The sequence below is a fragment of the Ranitomeya variabilis genome, chromosome 6 (genome assembly GCF_051348905.1).
Source record: "Ranitomeya variabilis isolate aRanVar5 chromosome 6, aRanVar5.hap1, whole genome shotgun sequence".
Lineage (NCBI taxonomy): Eukaryota > Metazoa > Chordata > Amphibia > Anura > Dendrobatidae > Ranitomeya > Ranitomeya variabilis.
In genome coordinates this window covers 571,521,827-571,537,815 of record NC_135237.1, presented here as the reverse complement: position 1 = coordinate 571,537,815, position 15,989 = coordinate 571,521,827, and the positions used below count along the sequence as shown (strand labels likewise).

At 43.9% G+C, this 15,989-nt stretch overlaps 1 protein-coding gene across 1 annotated transcript in view; it reads left to right on the top strand.

The window, feature by feature from the left end:
* Nucleotides 1-15,989, top strand: part of LOC143783342 (uncharacterized) — a 68,217-nt gene that overhangs the window by 12,767 nt on the left and 39,461 nt on the right. The window contains exons 4-6 of the mRNA XM_077271746.1: nt 6,656-6,764; nt 8,081-9,467; nt 9,774-9,850. Coding sequence (XP_077127861.1) covers nt 6,656-6,764; nt 8,081-9,467; nt 9,774-9,850 — 1,573 coding nt within the window. The remainder of the gene's footprint in view (nt 1-6,655; nt 6,765-8,080; nt 9,468-9,773; nt 9,851-15,989) is intronic.

The following is a 15,989-nucleotide window of genomic DNA, read 5'->3' as shown; positions in this document are numbered from 1 at the left end:
CTCAGGGGGGTCTGATCCTGGGTCTCAACCTTGTGTTGTGCCAGGTGAGTGTACCCTGGTCTCCCTGAAAACATCCTCTGTCGCTGCCTCAACAATGCCTCCGCCTGCTGTCTCTCCCGGGGACCTAGGTCTTCACCCAAGTGTACCTGGTCCCATGTTTTGGACTGAGTCCTTCCCCTAAGACATCAGGCAAGGGGAGTCCGGCTACATCCTCTGCTTCAGGTGCAGAGATGGCCACTACCTCTTCAGGGCGCTCCCGGTAGGGCTTCAGCATATTCACGTGGAACATGCGGATAACCCTGGGGTCGTCACAATCGGCGACATTATAGGTGGTGTCGGCTATTTTCCCCACTACCTGGTAGGGCCCCTGCCATGCAGCTTGGAACTTGTTCTGCCTAGTGGGCTCTAACACCAGGACCTTCTGTTCTATTTCCAAGGTGCGTTCTCTGGCCCTCCGATCGTACCATACGCGCTGGCGCCGCTGAGCCACCTGCATGTTCCCACGTACAGCCTGGGTCAGTTCCTGTAGGCGGTCCCGCAATTCCAGCACATAGGGTACAATAGGTACCCCATCTATGGTGCCCTCCCCTTCCCAGTGTTCTAGCACTAAGTCTAGGGGTCCCCTTACCCGTCTCCCGTATACCAGTTCGAACGGGGAGAACCCCGTGGATTCTTGGGGCACCTCCCTATAGGCAAACAGGAGGTGAGGCAAGAATTTCTCCCAATCCCTGTAGGTCCTGGTAAAAGTCCCAATGAGTTGTTTTAACGTCCCATTAAAGCGTTCACACAACCCATTGGTTTGCGGGTGTTACGGGGCGCTTCTAATGAACTTTACACCACACAGCTTCCACAGTTGGTTGGTCACCTCTGCTGTAAACTGGGTACCCTGGTCCGAGATAATCTCCCGGGGAAATCCAACCCGTGAGAAAACCTGGAGCAGGGCAGCCGCCACCGTCTCTGCCAGTATGTTAGGTAACGCAACCGCCTCTGGATACTGTGTGGCATAATCTACCACTGTCAATATATACCTTTTCCCTGACGGACTGGGTTTGGCTAACAGCCCTATCAAATCGACCGCTAGTCGGCTAAAGGGTTCCTCCACAATGGGAAGGGGGCGTAATTTGGCCTTGCATCAATCTCCCCTCTTGCTAATGCGTTGGCAACTGTCACAGGTCTGGCAGTGCTGACGAACATCATAGGTTACCCCCGGCCAAAAGAAGTTTTGTGTCAGATGATGCCTGGTGCGACTGGCGCCGAAGTGCCCGGCCAAGGGTATGTCCTGAGAGATTCACAGTAACTCCTGCCTATACTTCTTGGGAACTACCAGCTGTCGTTTAATAGTGGGGCTCATCCCTGCTTGGTGCTGCTCTGTGATCCGGTAGAGGAGTCCCTGCTTCCATACAAACTGTTCCCCTTCCAGTAATCCTCTCCCCTCCTGTGCCTTCCCACGATATCCCTCCAATGAAGGATCCTCAAGTAACTCCCTCTTAAATTCATCTGGTGTGGCCCAAGAACTTTGTCTGGCTATCGGAATACGTGTAGGGCTGGGATGTCTTACCTGGGCCTCCTCTGAGTGTGATTCCGCCTCCGCAGCTCGAGCTTGTCTCCGGATGGTCACAGGATATGTCTTAGCCAGAGGAGCGACCGAGAAGGCAGACAACATGGGCCCCAAGTCATTTCCCAGCAAGACATCTGCGAGCAAATCTCCATCAAGCCGACCTCAACAAGGCCATCCCCGACTCCCCAGTTCAGGTGAATCCTGGCAGTGGGCAGTCGATGTATGGCTCCCCCAGCTACACGGACTGCCACTGTCCGGTCCGTCTTCTCTTGGTCCCGGACGAGATGAGGCTTCACAAGGGTCAAAGTTGCCCCGGAATCTCTTAGTCCCTGCATACGTTTCCCATTAACCCACACGACCTGTCGATGCTGTTGTCGATTATCTGCCCGGGCTGCCTGCACGGGGTCTACTTCATGCAGTACTTCCTCCATCTCTTCCACCCCCTGGTTAGTCGTAGCCCCCAATGTTGGGTCAGCTTCGCCTTGGTAACAGTGTACAGCGGCCCGGCTGAAGGTAGCTGTTCCTGCCTTTGGCCACTGGGTATGCGGAGTCCGGTTGCGACATTGTCTTTGCAGGTGGCCCAGCTGATGGCAGGTGTGGCATTGCGCCCCAGGGGAACTGTGGTAGGTCGGGTTTTGAGCTGGTCCCCCGACAATCTTCTGTGGTTTCTGTGGTCGGACCCTTAGGGACCATCTTTGATCCGGCCGACTGAGACCTCCTGGCATCATGGTGTTCGTCGGCCAGACGAGCGGCTTCCTCAAGAGTCATTGGCCGCCTGTCCCGAAGCCATTCCTGTGTCTCGGGGGTTAGTCCATTAAAGAATCTTTCTAACAAGAAGAGCTGGAGGACGTCCTCCTTAGTGGTTGCTTGGCTCCCTTGTACCCACTGTAGCAGTGACCGCCGTAATTTACAGGCCCATTCAGCGTGGGTATCGGTTACGCGTTTTATAAGTCCGCGGAACTTTTGGCGGTATGCTTCTGGTGTCAGCGCATACCGGGCCAAGATCACTTCTTTGATCCGCTCATAGTCCATACAGTCCTCATCAGGTACCGTGCGATAGGCGTCCGCTGCCCGGCCTGTCAGCTTGCTGGCCACAATCTGAACCCGTTCCTCCAGCTTCACTTGATGAAGGGCACACCTCCGCTCAAAGACCTGCAGAAAGCCATCAATGTCTTCCTCTGCCTCCCCCAACTGTCGGAAGACATTATACTGGATCTTTTTGTGGCTTACTGTTGAAGGTACCTGGGTGGAGGCCAGAGCTCCCCCTTCTCGCTGACTCTCCATCTTGGCCAGCTCCACTTTGGTCCGCTCTGCCAACTCCATCTTGGCTAGCTCTATCCTGGTCCGCTTGGCCATCTTTTCCTTCAGATCAGTAAGCACATCAGCCATCACCTCTCGTATGATCTCTACTGCAGGGTTTGGGCCATAGAACACCAGTCTGTTCTTTACCTCCCTCTGGAATTCAGTCTCCTCCACGTTCACACTGGGGGGTGCTGCACTGTCCTGTTCCATGATGGCTGCTATCAAATCCGCTTTTGTTTTGTTGCTGGCGATTAACCCTCGGCTTTCCACCAGATCTTTTAATGTAGTCCTCTTTAACTTCTGGTAGTTGTTTTCCATTCATTCCTTTCCTCCTGTAGACGGGTATCACATCCCGCTGTGCCACCAGTGTAACTGGGTCTACCGTGCTGGAGTACCTCTTTCAGTACCACCCCGTATTTCAGGAGGTCCACTCTGTTTTTTTTAGCTGGAGTCTGAATGAAGGACGCTGGCTGGAATTGCTTGGTTACATGGGCGCATATAAAAGATCACTGCTTCTCCACGTATTTCCAGTGTGACAACACTTTATTCACAGGACACAGAATATATAACACAGATACAGAGGGCAGGCCAATTGAAAAGCGGCAGGCCAGACATACATTACAATAGCCGCAGGGGGCCGGAGTCTGCCGATATTTACTGTGGGAATTACAAAGGTTGGGGAGGACAGAAGGGGGATATCTTGTCTCCATTGCCCAGGGGCGCAGCCTGTGGGCTTATGCATTAGGGACATATATCTCACATGGAACCTCTTATACATACATATAACTGCCCAACATATTCTGGGTGTTGGGGGGTTCTGTAACACGCGGCATTCGTAATCCGGTTCTGAAGGACATAGTCACTTCACTGTGAACAATCTGTGTGGGATGTAGCAGAGGACGTCCACTTCTCTGCCTTTCTGTGACTATTCCAGTCTCTGTATCCTTGTTGCACCCTTCTGATGACACTCTAAGCTTTGTGTCTACTTATCTCTGAGAACATCCCGCCTGAAGCCTCACAATGTGAGGTAGGTCTTGTTCATCAATTAAGTGTTGTCTTGGTGTCATGATGTCAAAATGTGACCTGCATGATGAGGACTGTTTAATACCGACTCTAATTGAACCCCGAGATTCATGGATAAAACAGCTGTTGTGAATTTTGCCATTAAGCTCCTTGTTGTGCAAAAAGTACTGAAACATTGTACAGTGGGACTTCAAATGTTTAGAGACTGTCACATTCAGTTCACCTGAAAGGTTGGAGTCCATTTTAGGATGATCCTGAAATTTCGCCCAAAAGCCAAATATCCCTGACATCTCGCAAGTTGTGGACGCTGTCATAAAACTGGTAAACCGAACGAGGCCATTTAAAGAAAGGTCCAGTTAATTTTCCTTTTGGAGTCCTAGAAAGGCAAGTCTGCTATAAGCGGAAGAGGCGATGGATTGATTGAAGTCCGTCCATGTCAAACTCCTGTAGCAAAAGATGAACAATACCCTTAGATAAAGACCATCTGAGCTGTGACCTTGTGTCTCTTCATGTGACCCCAGACAGCCTGGATGATGTGAGATCAGAGCTGTGTGGATCTGGATCATAACTTCTAAGTCTCCTCATTCTTAATTATATTGGCTGGATGTTTGGGGTCGTTATCCGGCTGCAGAATAAATTTTGAGCCAATCGAAAGGCTCCTTGATGATATTACATGATGGGTATGTATCTGTCTGGATTGAAGATAACTAAATTTTGAAGAAATTCCCAACTCCATTTGCGGAAAAGCAGCCCACAAGCTTGCAGGACTTTCCACCTGCGTCCCTTCTCCTGCTGACCCTCATTCGTGTGCCAGCCTTCGGGAACATACTGACTTCTGCTACAACTCAATAGATATTTTCATGCTTTGGTCAAGGGTACCTGCTGTCTTTTTTCGGCTCCCCAGTGCCTATGTTTTTGTGCAGAGTTGTGTCACTCAGCCTTGTTGACATGTAGAAGATTTGGACTTTTTATCTGCAATTCTACCCTGAAGGCAAATTCTCCAAATAGACGATGGGACTCACTAATTGCTGATGGCACTGCCAGACATCCTCTGATTTTTGAAGGGTTCTTTGGCCGACCAATGTGTTTATTTTCCTGAACATGGCCAATTTTTTGGTGTCCATCATGCAATACCATCATGGAGGCATCTGGTTGGGTCCAAGTTCAGTCTGCAGCCGGACGACGACCATGAACATCAAGGCAATATAATTAAGAACAATCTTCCGTGTAAAGAAAAGTGATGAATCCTGTAAGTGATGATCCGGCCCCACAGAGCTCTGATGTCACATTATCCAGTCCACAAGACCAAAGGATCCGCACAAGCCTCATACACAAAAGATCTGGGAATGGCTCTCCTGCGGAGTTGCTTCAGAAACTGTGTGCAGGTGATGAGAAGAACTGATGAAGACTGGCGGTCTTAAAATACTGAGGGCATTTATATCTCACTTTTGTTCATTAACTTAATAATTTTATTTTTTTCAATGAAATACAAACACTTCTAAGTATGGGCTTTTTTCCTTACTGTGCAGGATTTTTACACATCTGCACAGTACGGTATGTTATATTAGGAAGAAAAATGTAATCTGTTGAAACGATACCAATTTTATAGTTTGTGTCATTCTTTCATAATGTCGAGAAAAATCTTTCTAAGGCCTCTTTCACACTCCTGATATTTCCGGTACCGGAAAAACCAGTACCGGAGATATCCATGTCCGTGTGCTCAAGTGGCACATCAGTGTGGCACACGTGCGGCATCCGTGTGCCGCCTGAGGACCACACGGACCGTGCAGGAGAGACAGCGCTACACTAAGCACTGTCCCCCCCGCATGTGGTGCTGAAGGCAGAATTCATCTCTTCTCCCCCAGCGTTCATTGGAGAGAAGAGATGAAAGATCAAGTTTGTTTGTTTTTTGGCGAAAAATAAATTTTGCATGTGCCCCCCGCCTCCCCCCTGAATATTCCCTGACTGTAATGAGCGGTACCACGTGACCGCTCACACAGGAGAAGCTGCCAGCGCAGAGAGGACAGAGGAGACATCGCGGGAGCTAGGTGAGTATTTCTGCGGCAAGGGGCCAGGCGGCGCACTGAGGGGGGAGGCGGGGGGCACATGCAAAATTTATTTTTCGCCAAAAAAAAAAACTTGATCTTTCATCTCTTCTCTCCGGCGGGGGAGAAGAGATGAATTCCGCCTTCAGCACCACAGCGGGGTGGGGACAGTGCTTAGTGTAGTGCTGTCTCTCCTGCCGGCGGTAAGTGCACACGGAGGAGAGTGCACACTGTTCTCCGTGTGCACGTGTGCTGTCCGTATTGTGGTCCGTGCTGCCGGTCAAAAACGGACATGTCTACGTGTTTTCAGCACGGACATACGGTCCGTGTGAAAACACGCACATGTGCATAGACCCATTCATTTAAATGGGTCTACGTGTGTCAGTGTCTCCGGTACGTGAGAAAACTGTCACTACACGTACCGGAGACACTGACGTGTGAAAGAGGCCTAAGGGAAACAACTTTTGCACAGGAGATAGGAAATTTTCAGTCGTTGATGGGGTAAAATGTTTCCCCGGTTTGGGTACATGGATGTCCATTTTTCAATCTCTTAAATTTTGTCCCAACAAGGTCGAGGTGGTAAGTTATTCCCGGCTGGAAACAAATGCTTTAAAGAAAAGTGTGACAACACATATTTACAGTCCTCTTCCATTACACTTATGCTGATCTGTTAGATTTCTCCATCTTTCTGCCATATTGTACTGACGTGTTACACCTGGTGTATCAGGAGGAAGATCTGACTATTATTAAAGTGGAGATTAAGGAAGAAGCCGATGAGATGATGATTGATCCACCGAACGAAGGGAAAGAAGGAATTTCTGATGATGACTCCGCAGGTAGGTAATGATGAACATAGAGAACTCTGCCGTTAGTTAAGGTGGGTTCCATCATGGTGTTACTTTACTGTAACGTTTTGTGCAGTGATGTCCTGGACCTAAGGAAGCTGTAAAACCTATAGAAGTTCTCTCCCAGATGTTAGATGAATCCCGTCATGTAGAACACTTGGCAGTAGTCTTTTGGGGAAATGGCTGCACCGACCTCTAGAGTAATACTAGAGCTAACAGAGGGGAGAAATAATGGAGACCATGACATTTGTGAAGGAATTAAAGTATATTAGTTCAATTCACTTCAATTAGCAGAAGTCTCGAACCTTCAATTCCCATAAAACATCTTCTTAAGGCTGGAATCACACATGCAGTATGGCCATTTTGGTGCAGCAATGAGTCCTAAAGGTGGATTAGTATGGAGGGGGAAAAGGACAAATAAGTGCATCAACCACCGTGGTATTTGTAACCCCTCACAAAACTACCCAACCAACAGTCAGAAATTCGGCCTAAAGTTGCCTATTCTTACCCATTATGCTGGATCTGGTCCCAAAAAACACCTATAGGAAATCTTCGACCTGTGTTTTCACTTGATATATCATTGATTTATCAAGGGGAGAGATAAGAGAAAACCTGCAGAACTTTATAACCCCCTTATCCCAGGTCACATGACCAGGGGTCAATGGGATCCGACAGTCCGCGCTCGCGTAGATCGCCGCGTGCACTCGCCAACCATCCCCAGCTATCAAGCTGCCAATGCGCATGTCCGAGAGCGATGATTTGGCTCTCTTGCGTCACTGCAGAGTAGGAGCGGGAACACCCGGACGTGTACAGTCTATGGGCCATCTGAAAGGAGTTGTCCACTAGTAGACATCCCTCTTATTGTGTGTCTTATTGTGCTGCATGAAAACAAAAATGGCTACCTCCTCGATCCTTCTCCACTCTACGCCATATGTTCCCTAATAATGTCACATTACAGCTGCACAGAAGCTGATGCCTTCACAATTAGGTGTTTCTTTAGTTCAGACCTAATTGTGAATGCTAGAACCAATGAGCAGCCACGTACGTCACGAGACTGGCAAGGGATAACATGGCTCACAGTGGAGGCGCAGCGTTGGTTCGGCAGGTAAATATCCATTTTTTTATGTTTTTTCATTTTACACCAGATATATTTGAAATAAATGAGGTTGTCCAATAATAGATAATCCCCTTCACACAATTGCTTATACGATTGTCTATTTTATGATTTAGACAGATTTGACAAATATATCTTTTAATCTTAACATAATAGCCCAGTAGAAATTCACAGGAAAACTTTGTGTTTTCAGAAAATTATAAAGTAGAAGATGAAGATATCATGCAGCCCTCCTCTGGACTTCACGGTACAAAAAAGGCCTCTAATAATGAACGTTCTGCTCAATCACAGACTGCAAGAATTCTCCCAGGGAGGAAAAAGTACACCTGCTCAAAATGTGGAAGGTACTTTCCAGAAAAATCGCAACTTCTTACACACAAGAAAAGTCACACAGGAGAGAAGTCGCATTCATGTTCTGATTGTGGGAAATTGTTTACAACAAAATCAAATCTTGTTAGTCATCAGAAAATTCACACAGGCGAGAATCTATATTCTTGTGCCGAATGTGGGAAGAGCTTTACAAAAAGAACCAATCTTGTTATACATGAGAGATACCACACAGGGGAAAAGCCATTTCCATGCTCAGTATGTGGGAAATGTTTTATAACGAAATATAATCTCGTTAAACATGAGAGAACTCACACAGGAGAGAAGCCGTATTCATGTTCTGAATGTGGGAAATGTTTTGTAAGTAAGTTTAATCTGGTCGCACATCAGAAAATTCACACAGGAGAAAGACCGTTTTCATGTTCCGAATGTGGTAAATGCTTTATAAGTAAAGTTAATCTGGTCGCACATCAGAAAATTCACACAGGAGAGAAGCCGTATGCATGTTCTGAATGTGGGAAGTGCTATAAAGATAGAACAAGTCTAGCCTCACATGAAAGAATTCATACAGGAGAGAAGCCATATTCATGTTCAGAATGTGGGATGTGCTTTAAAGATAGAATTAGTCTTGGTATACATGAGAGAAGCCACACAGGAGAAAAGCCGTTTCCATGTTCAATATGTGGAAGACGTTTTAAGTATAATTCAAACGTTGTTGCGCATGCGAGAACACATACAGGAGAGAAGCCGTATTCATGTACTGAATGTGGGAAATGTTTTAAAACAAAATCAAATCTTGTCATTCATCAGAAAATTCACACTGGAGAGAGGCCGTATTCATGTCCACTGTGTGGGAAGTCTTTTAAAGGGAAGGCAAATCTTGTTTCGCACAATAGAGTTCATTCAGGAGAGAAGCCGTATTCATGTTCAGAATGTGGAAAATGCTTTACAAACAAAACAACTCTTATTGTACATGAGAGAACACACACAGGAGAGAAGCCTTATTCCTGCTCAGTATGTGGAAAAGGTTTCATAGTTAAATCGAGTCTTCTTAGTCATGAGAGAACACACACAGGAGAGAAGCCGTATTCATGTTCATTTTGTGGGAAATGTTTTACAGGTAAACAAAGTCTTGTTAAACATGAAACACGTCATAAAGAGAAACCGTATTCATGTTCACTATGTGGCAAATGCTTTATAGATGGCTCAGGTCTTAGTAAGCATCAAAAAAATTGCGCCGCAGAGAAGCCTCTGTGATTTATGCTTGGAAATGGTTTTTACAAATCCTAACTTTTCAGAGAATTCGCATTTATAAGAAACCTATTCTTTTTTGGATAAGCAAATTATTTTTTTGTAAAATTAGTCTTGATCTCCCAAACACCCAAATTATAGTTACCCAAGTTCAGCTGTGACCAGGATTCTTGGAGAAAATTATTTTCTTCACAAAAAAAAAAAAAAAAGAGCCTTGTTTAGTTTGTAGGCAATGAGGCTGAAATGTCCCCTCTGGAGCTCACAACTTTGTTCATCTTTTACCTTATTTCTTTTACTCGCCTATATAGCACCATTGACCCACAGCACTGTACACATCGAGGTCCCCACTGGGGCTCACCAGCTAAATCTAATATGTCTTTGGAGTGTAAGAGGAAACCGCGGTACTTATACGAAACCCACAAAACCGAAGAACTTATTGACTCCTTGCAGATGTCCTTGTGTGTGATTTTAACCCAGGACCTCAGCTCTGTAAAACTACATTGCTAACCCCTGAGCAACTGTGCGGTATTCATAAAATCATCTACACTGAGAATCTAGAGCCAGTGAAAATGTAAGAAATTGGAGGCAAAAGGCCATTGTCGCCTCCAAATGATCAATAATTCGCAATATAGTGAAAGTTTTAAGTTTGACAACGCATTCCGTCGTTGATCGAACGTTATCAGATAGAAACAGCAGCAACCAACCATTGACCTTTTATTTCTAAGTAGCATTCGTGATATTACAAGCACATCCCTTATTCAGCTGAGTACTAATGCTTACAATTGGCTGAGAACATATTCAGAAGTTTTCTATTATAAAAATAGCAAAAAACATGCTTATGGATAAGAAAACTATTAAGACCTTCAGCAACCAAACTTTACATTCAAATTAAGATGTTACAATGGCATGTAAAAGTTTGTGCACCCCTGGTTAAAATTACTGTTATTGTGAACATTTAAGCAAGTTGAAGATTAAATGATCCCTAAAAGGCCTAAAGTTACAGATGACACATGGAAAAATAGAAAAAAATCTATATTTTAATCTGTATATATATATATATATATATATATATATATATATATATATATATATATATATATATATATATATATATATATATATATATATATATATATATAAATTTTTTTTAATTTTTTTTTTTATTACAAAAAGAGAAATGGATCAATGCAAAAGTTTAGTTTGGGCGCCCTGCATGGTTAGGACCTACCGTATATACTCGAGTATAAGCCGAACCCCCTAATTTTGCCACAAAAAACTGAGAAAACTTAATGACTCGAGTATAAGCCTAGGGTGGGAAATGCAGCCGCTACCGGTAAATGTCAAAAATAAAAATAGATACCAATAAAAGTAAAATTAATTGAGACATCAGTAGGTTAAGTGTTTTTGAATATCCATATTGAATCAGGAGCCCGATATAATGCTCCATACAGTTCATGATGGCTCCATAAGATGCTCCATATTAAAATATTCCCCATATAGTGCTGCACAAATGCTGATTATGGCCCCATAAGATGCTCCATAGTCTATTATGTCCCATATGCTGTTGCTGCGATTAAATAAATAAAAAATCACACACTCTCTTCTCGTCTCTCAGGCCCCCGGCACTTGCTATAGTCACCTGTCCTTGTTCCGGACGCCGCTCCGTCTTCCGCGTCCTCTGCACTGACTGTTCAGGCAGAGGGTGGTGCGCACACTCATCGCGCCCTGTGACTTGAGCGTCACTGCAGAGGACGTAGATGACACCGCGGCACCCGACGGTGGAACAGGGGACAGATGAATATCGCGCAATGCCCCCGTCATACTCACCTGCTCCTAGCGCGGTGTCCCTGGTTCTCCGGGCGCTGACAGCTCTTCCAGCGTTGAGCTGTCACCGGTACCGCTCATTACAGTAATGACTATGTGGCTCCAACCCTATGGGAGTGGAGTCGGGTCCATATTCATTACTGTAATGAGCGGTACCATGTGACCGCTCAGTGCAGGAAGAAGGTGCCGGGGAACCAGGGACACCGCGCCAGGGGCAAGTGAGTATGATTAGACAGCTGCCGCTCCCCCTCCCCTGCCGACCCCTGGGAATGACTCAAGTATAAGCCGAGAGGGGCAATTTCAGCCTAAAAAAATTGGTTGAAATTCTCAGCTTATACTCAAGTATATACGGTATGTATCAACAAACAGAGATTCCAACAGAATATAATCAATAAAAAAAATCAATTTTATTAATAATGATTAAAATGAACTGTTCATTTTTAATCATTATTAACAAAACTGATTTTTTTTTATTGATTTATATTCTGTTGGAACCTCTTTATCTGGTGGAAACCAGGCAACTTACAGACATTTGTTGATATATGGTAAATTGAAGTGTCTCACAAATTATTCATTTTGGACATATTGGTATTATGGTTAGCACCTAGTAGCGCCCCCTTTTTTGCCAGTATCACAGCTTGTAAATTCCTTATGTAGCCAGACAAGTGTCTTTCAATCCTTGTTTGAGGGATTTTCGTCCATTCTTCCTTGGAGAATTCCTCCTTCTGTGAGATTCCTGGGTCGTTTTGCTTTCTCTGCTATTTTGAGGTCTAGTCACATTTTCAATGATGCCCAGATCAGGGGACTGTGAGGGCCATTGTAAAACCTTCAGCTTGCGCCTCTTGAGGTCATCTACTGTGGATTCTGATGTGTGTTTAGGATCATTATCCATTTTTAGACGCCATCCTCTTCCTTTTTTCATCTTCAGCCTTTTTTTTTTTTTTACAGATTTTTTTTTTTTTTTTCTTGAAAGAATTTGTTGAAATCTCAATGAATCCAGTCTCCCCTCTACCCATGAAGTGTTCCCATGCTATTGGCTGCAACCCCACCCCAAAGCATGATTGATCCACCCCCATGATTAATGGTTGGCGAGATGTTCTTTTCCTTCAAATTTGTGCCTTTTTTCTCCACACATACCTGTGATCATTGTGGTCACGGAGTTCAATTTTAACCTCATCGGTCCACAGGACTTGTTTCCAAATTGCACCAGACTTGTTTAGATGTTCTTTTACATACTTATGACTCTGAATTTTATGGTGAGGACACAGGAGAGGTTTTCTTCTGATTGACTCTTTCATGAAGGCCATATTTGTGCAAGTGTCTCTGCACAGTAGAACAATGTACCACAACTCCAGAATCTGCTAAATCTTTCAGAAGGTCAGGCGGGGATTCTGATTTGACTCTCTAGCAATTCTACGAGCATCTCTCACTGACATTTTGTTTGGTCTTCCAGATCTTATCTTTATCTCCACTGTTCTTGGTAACTGCCATTTCTTAACTACATTTTGAACTGAGTAAAGGACAACTTTAAAAAGCTTTGCTATCTTCTTATATCCTTCTCCTACTTTGTGGGCCTCCACCATCTTAATTTTCAGAGTTCTCGGCAGCTGCTTAGAAGAATCCATGGCTGCTGTTTTTTGGCACAAGGTTAGAGGAGGCTGGGTTTTTATAAAGCTGTGAAATTAGCATCACCCGGCCTTTCCTAACGATGATGGTAAACAAGCCATAACCCTAACAGGCTAAGTAAGGTCTTTAACTTTGGTCGAAGTTATCTGAGCACTCAAATCTCCAAGGGTGCCCAAACTTTTTTGTCAGTCCATTTTCATTTTGTAAAATGGGGGAAAAATTACTTTTCCTTTTTGAATTTTAGGCACAAAGTGTCATCTTTAACTTTAGGCCTTTTAGAGATCACTTAGTCTTCAATTTGCTTAACTGTAAACAACAACAGTAATTTTCAGCAGGGGTGCCAAAACTTTTACATTCCACTGTATGGTCAATACTCGTACACAACATGTTGACATTTGGGCTGATCATCCTTTTATGCTCCACGTCACAATGGTGGCTCCTGGAAGACTTCTCCATAAGATTGTTATAAAAGACTTTGGCAGGATGAAACCTGAACCCAGGAAATATGATTAACTATTAATGGACAGAAAGCCCTATTATTTTTTTAAATGATCAGATTGTGATACACGCTGCGTATAAAAGTAATTTTGAACATTCTGCATATATCAAAAAAGCTACTTGAATTGCAGGTGCTGCACAATACTGAGCCGCTCTACAGACGTCTCTAAATTAGATTTTAAAAGCTAATCAAAGGTTCTATTCGATTGCGGCTTCTTAATAAACTGGAAACATTTTCTTTACGCTAAAGATTTTCAGTAACTTTATTTATTACCAAAAATTCACAAGTTTTATTCATGCCTCGTTGTAATTTCAGGGGTGCGACCTGTTACTTCTCATTTGTCACACTGATTTATTTCATCAACCATTTTTCTTCTGACACTCTCTTTCCTTACATTGGTTGTCACTTCTTTGTATTCCAATATTGACCGCTAGATTTTATCGATCTGCCAATCGTTTCATTCCTCAAAATCACATTCAATTCCTTTTACAAGTTATTGATTTCACATATACACTTTTTTTTTTTTATTTAGAACCTTTTTATGAAAATCTTTTGAGCAAGTATATGCACAGCGCCTTTCAAAAGTATTCATACCCAGTGAACGTTTCAACATTTTTTCACACCACAAATTTTTATATATTTTATTGTAGTTTTATGTGATGCACCAACACAAAGTATCAAGTATTTATAAAGCGTAAAGGAACTTGGATTTCTAAATGCTTAAAAAGTCTAAATTTGAAATTGTGATGTGCATTTGTTCCCCCTGTACACTGATACCCCCTAAATCAAATCCCGAGTGACCGATTGCCTCTAAAAGTCACATAATTAGTACATGGCATCCACCCGGGTTAGGTTATAAAACAACTGGCCAAGCTCTGAACATGTCACCCAGCACTGTTCAATCCAAAAATTGAAAGAGTATGGCCCAACTGCAAACCTACCATCACATGGCGGTCCACCTAACCTGACGTCCCAAGCAAGGAGAGCACTGATTAGAGAAGCAGCCAAGAGGCCCATGGTCACTGTGAAGGAGCAGCTGGGAGGAGAATCTGTCCACAGGACAGTTGTATTAGTCGTAGACCCAACCATTAAGGCCTTTATGGAAGAGTGGGAAGAAGAAAGACATTTGTGAAAGCCATAAGGAGTCTCATGTAGGGAACACAGCGAACATGTTGTAGAAGGCTCTGGTCAGATAAAACCAAAGTAGAACTTTTTGGGCTAAATGAAAAATGCTGTTTGATGTAAAACTAACACTGGACATCACCCTGAAAACACCATCCCCACTGTCACACATGGTGGTGGCAGCATCCTGCTGTGGGGAAGCTTTTCTCCAGCAGGGGCAAGGAAGCTGATCAGAGTTGATGGTAACATTTATAGAGATAAATATAGGGCAATCCTGCAGGAAAACCTGTTAGAGGCTGCAAGAAGAAGGGGGGGGGGGCGTAGGTTCTACCAGCAGGACAACGACTCTGAACATCCTGCCAGAGCTACAATGGAGGGTTTAGATCAGGTATATACATGTGTGTGAGCGGCCCAGTCACCGTCCAGACCCAAATCCCAGAAAATCTGACGAGATGTGAAAATTCCTGATCACAGACGTCTCCAATCTCAATGAGCGAGGGGGCAAAGAAGAAGGGGCAAAATGTCACCTCTAGATGTACAAAGCTGGAGAGTCCGACCCCAAAAGACTGCAGCAAAAGTTGGTAGAGACAGACCCCAAAAGACTGTAGCAGAGAAAGATGGGAGGGAGAGAGACAGACCCCAAAAGACTAGCAGAGAAAGATGGGAGGGAGAGAGACAGACCCCAAAAGACTGTAGCAGAGAAAAATGGGAGGGAGAGAGACAGACCCCCAAAGACTGGCATCAGTAAATGCAGTGAAAGGTGGTACTAGAAAATACTGATGGGGGTGGTTTGGGTTTGAATACAAACACACTTATTATACACATTTAAACTTGTGGGTGTAACATGAAAATGTGGAAAAGTTAAAGGAATATGAATTCTTGTTTAATACCTTGTGTATCAGATCTGACAGATGTTTTGTGTTCTTTCCTCCTTTTTTTTCCCCCATACATGTTAATTGTACTTTTAAAGGGAATGTCATCAAAAAATGTTTTTCTGTAACAACTAAAAAAAAATTTGATTTAACCAATTTTTTTTTTATGGTATAAAAATGAAAAATAAAGGTTTGATATTTTTAACGTTTAACACTAGAAAGAGGAGCTGCTGAAACTTGCCATGAAAACGAAATGTGATACTTGCTCGCCTTATGACTGCAGTAAATGTGGGCGGGGTCTGCTCAGTGTGTGATGTAACTCCTCCCCTTTCTGGCTGTTCCGAAAAGGGGGAGAATGAAGTTTAGTGTCACCGTGCAGAGACTTTTTGCTGGTGATTGCAAAGTTATACTGACATGTGGACTGAGTCAAAGATGACGACTGGCAGCGCCAACAAATGCAAAGGCAACACCGGTAGAAAATAAAAATAATAAAAAAAAATTGTTAACACTACAATTTGTTTTGTTTTTAAAGTAAATGATTATATATTCAGTTAGTACAAAAATAAAATGGCGTAAAGCTA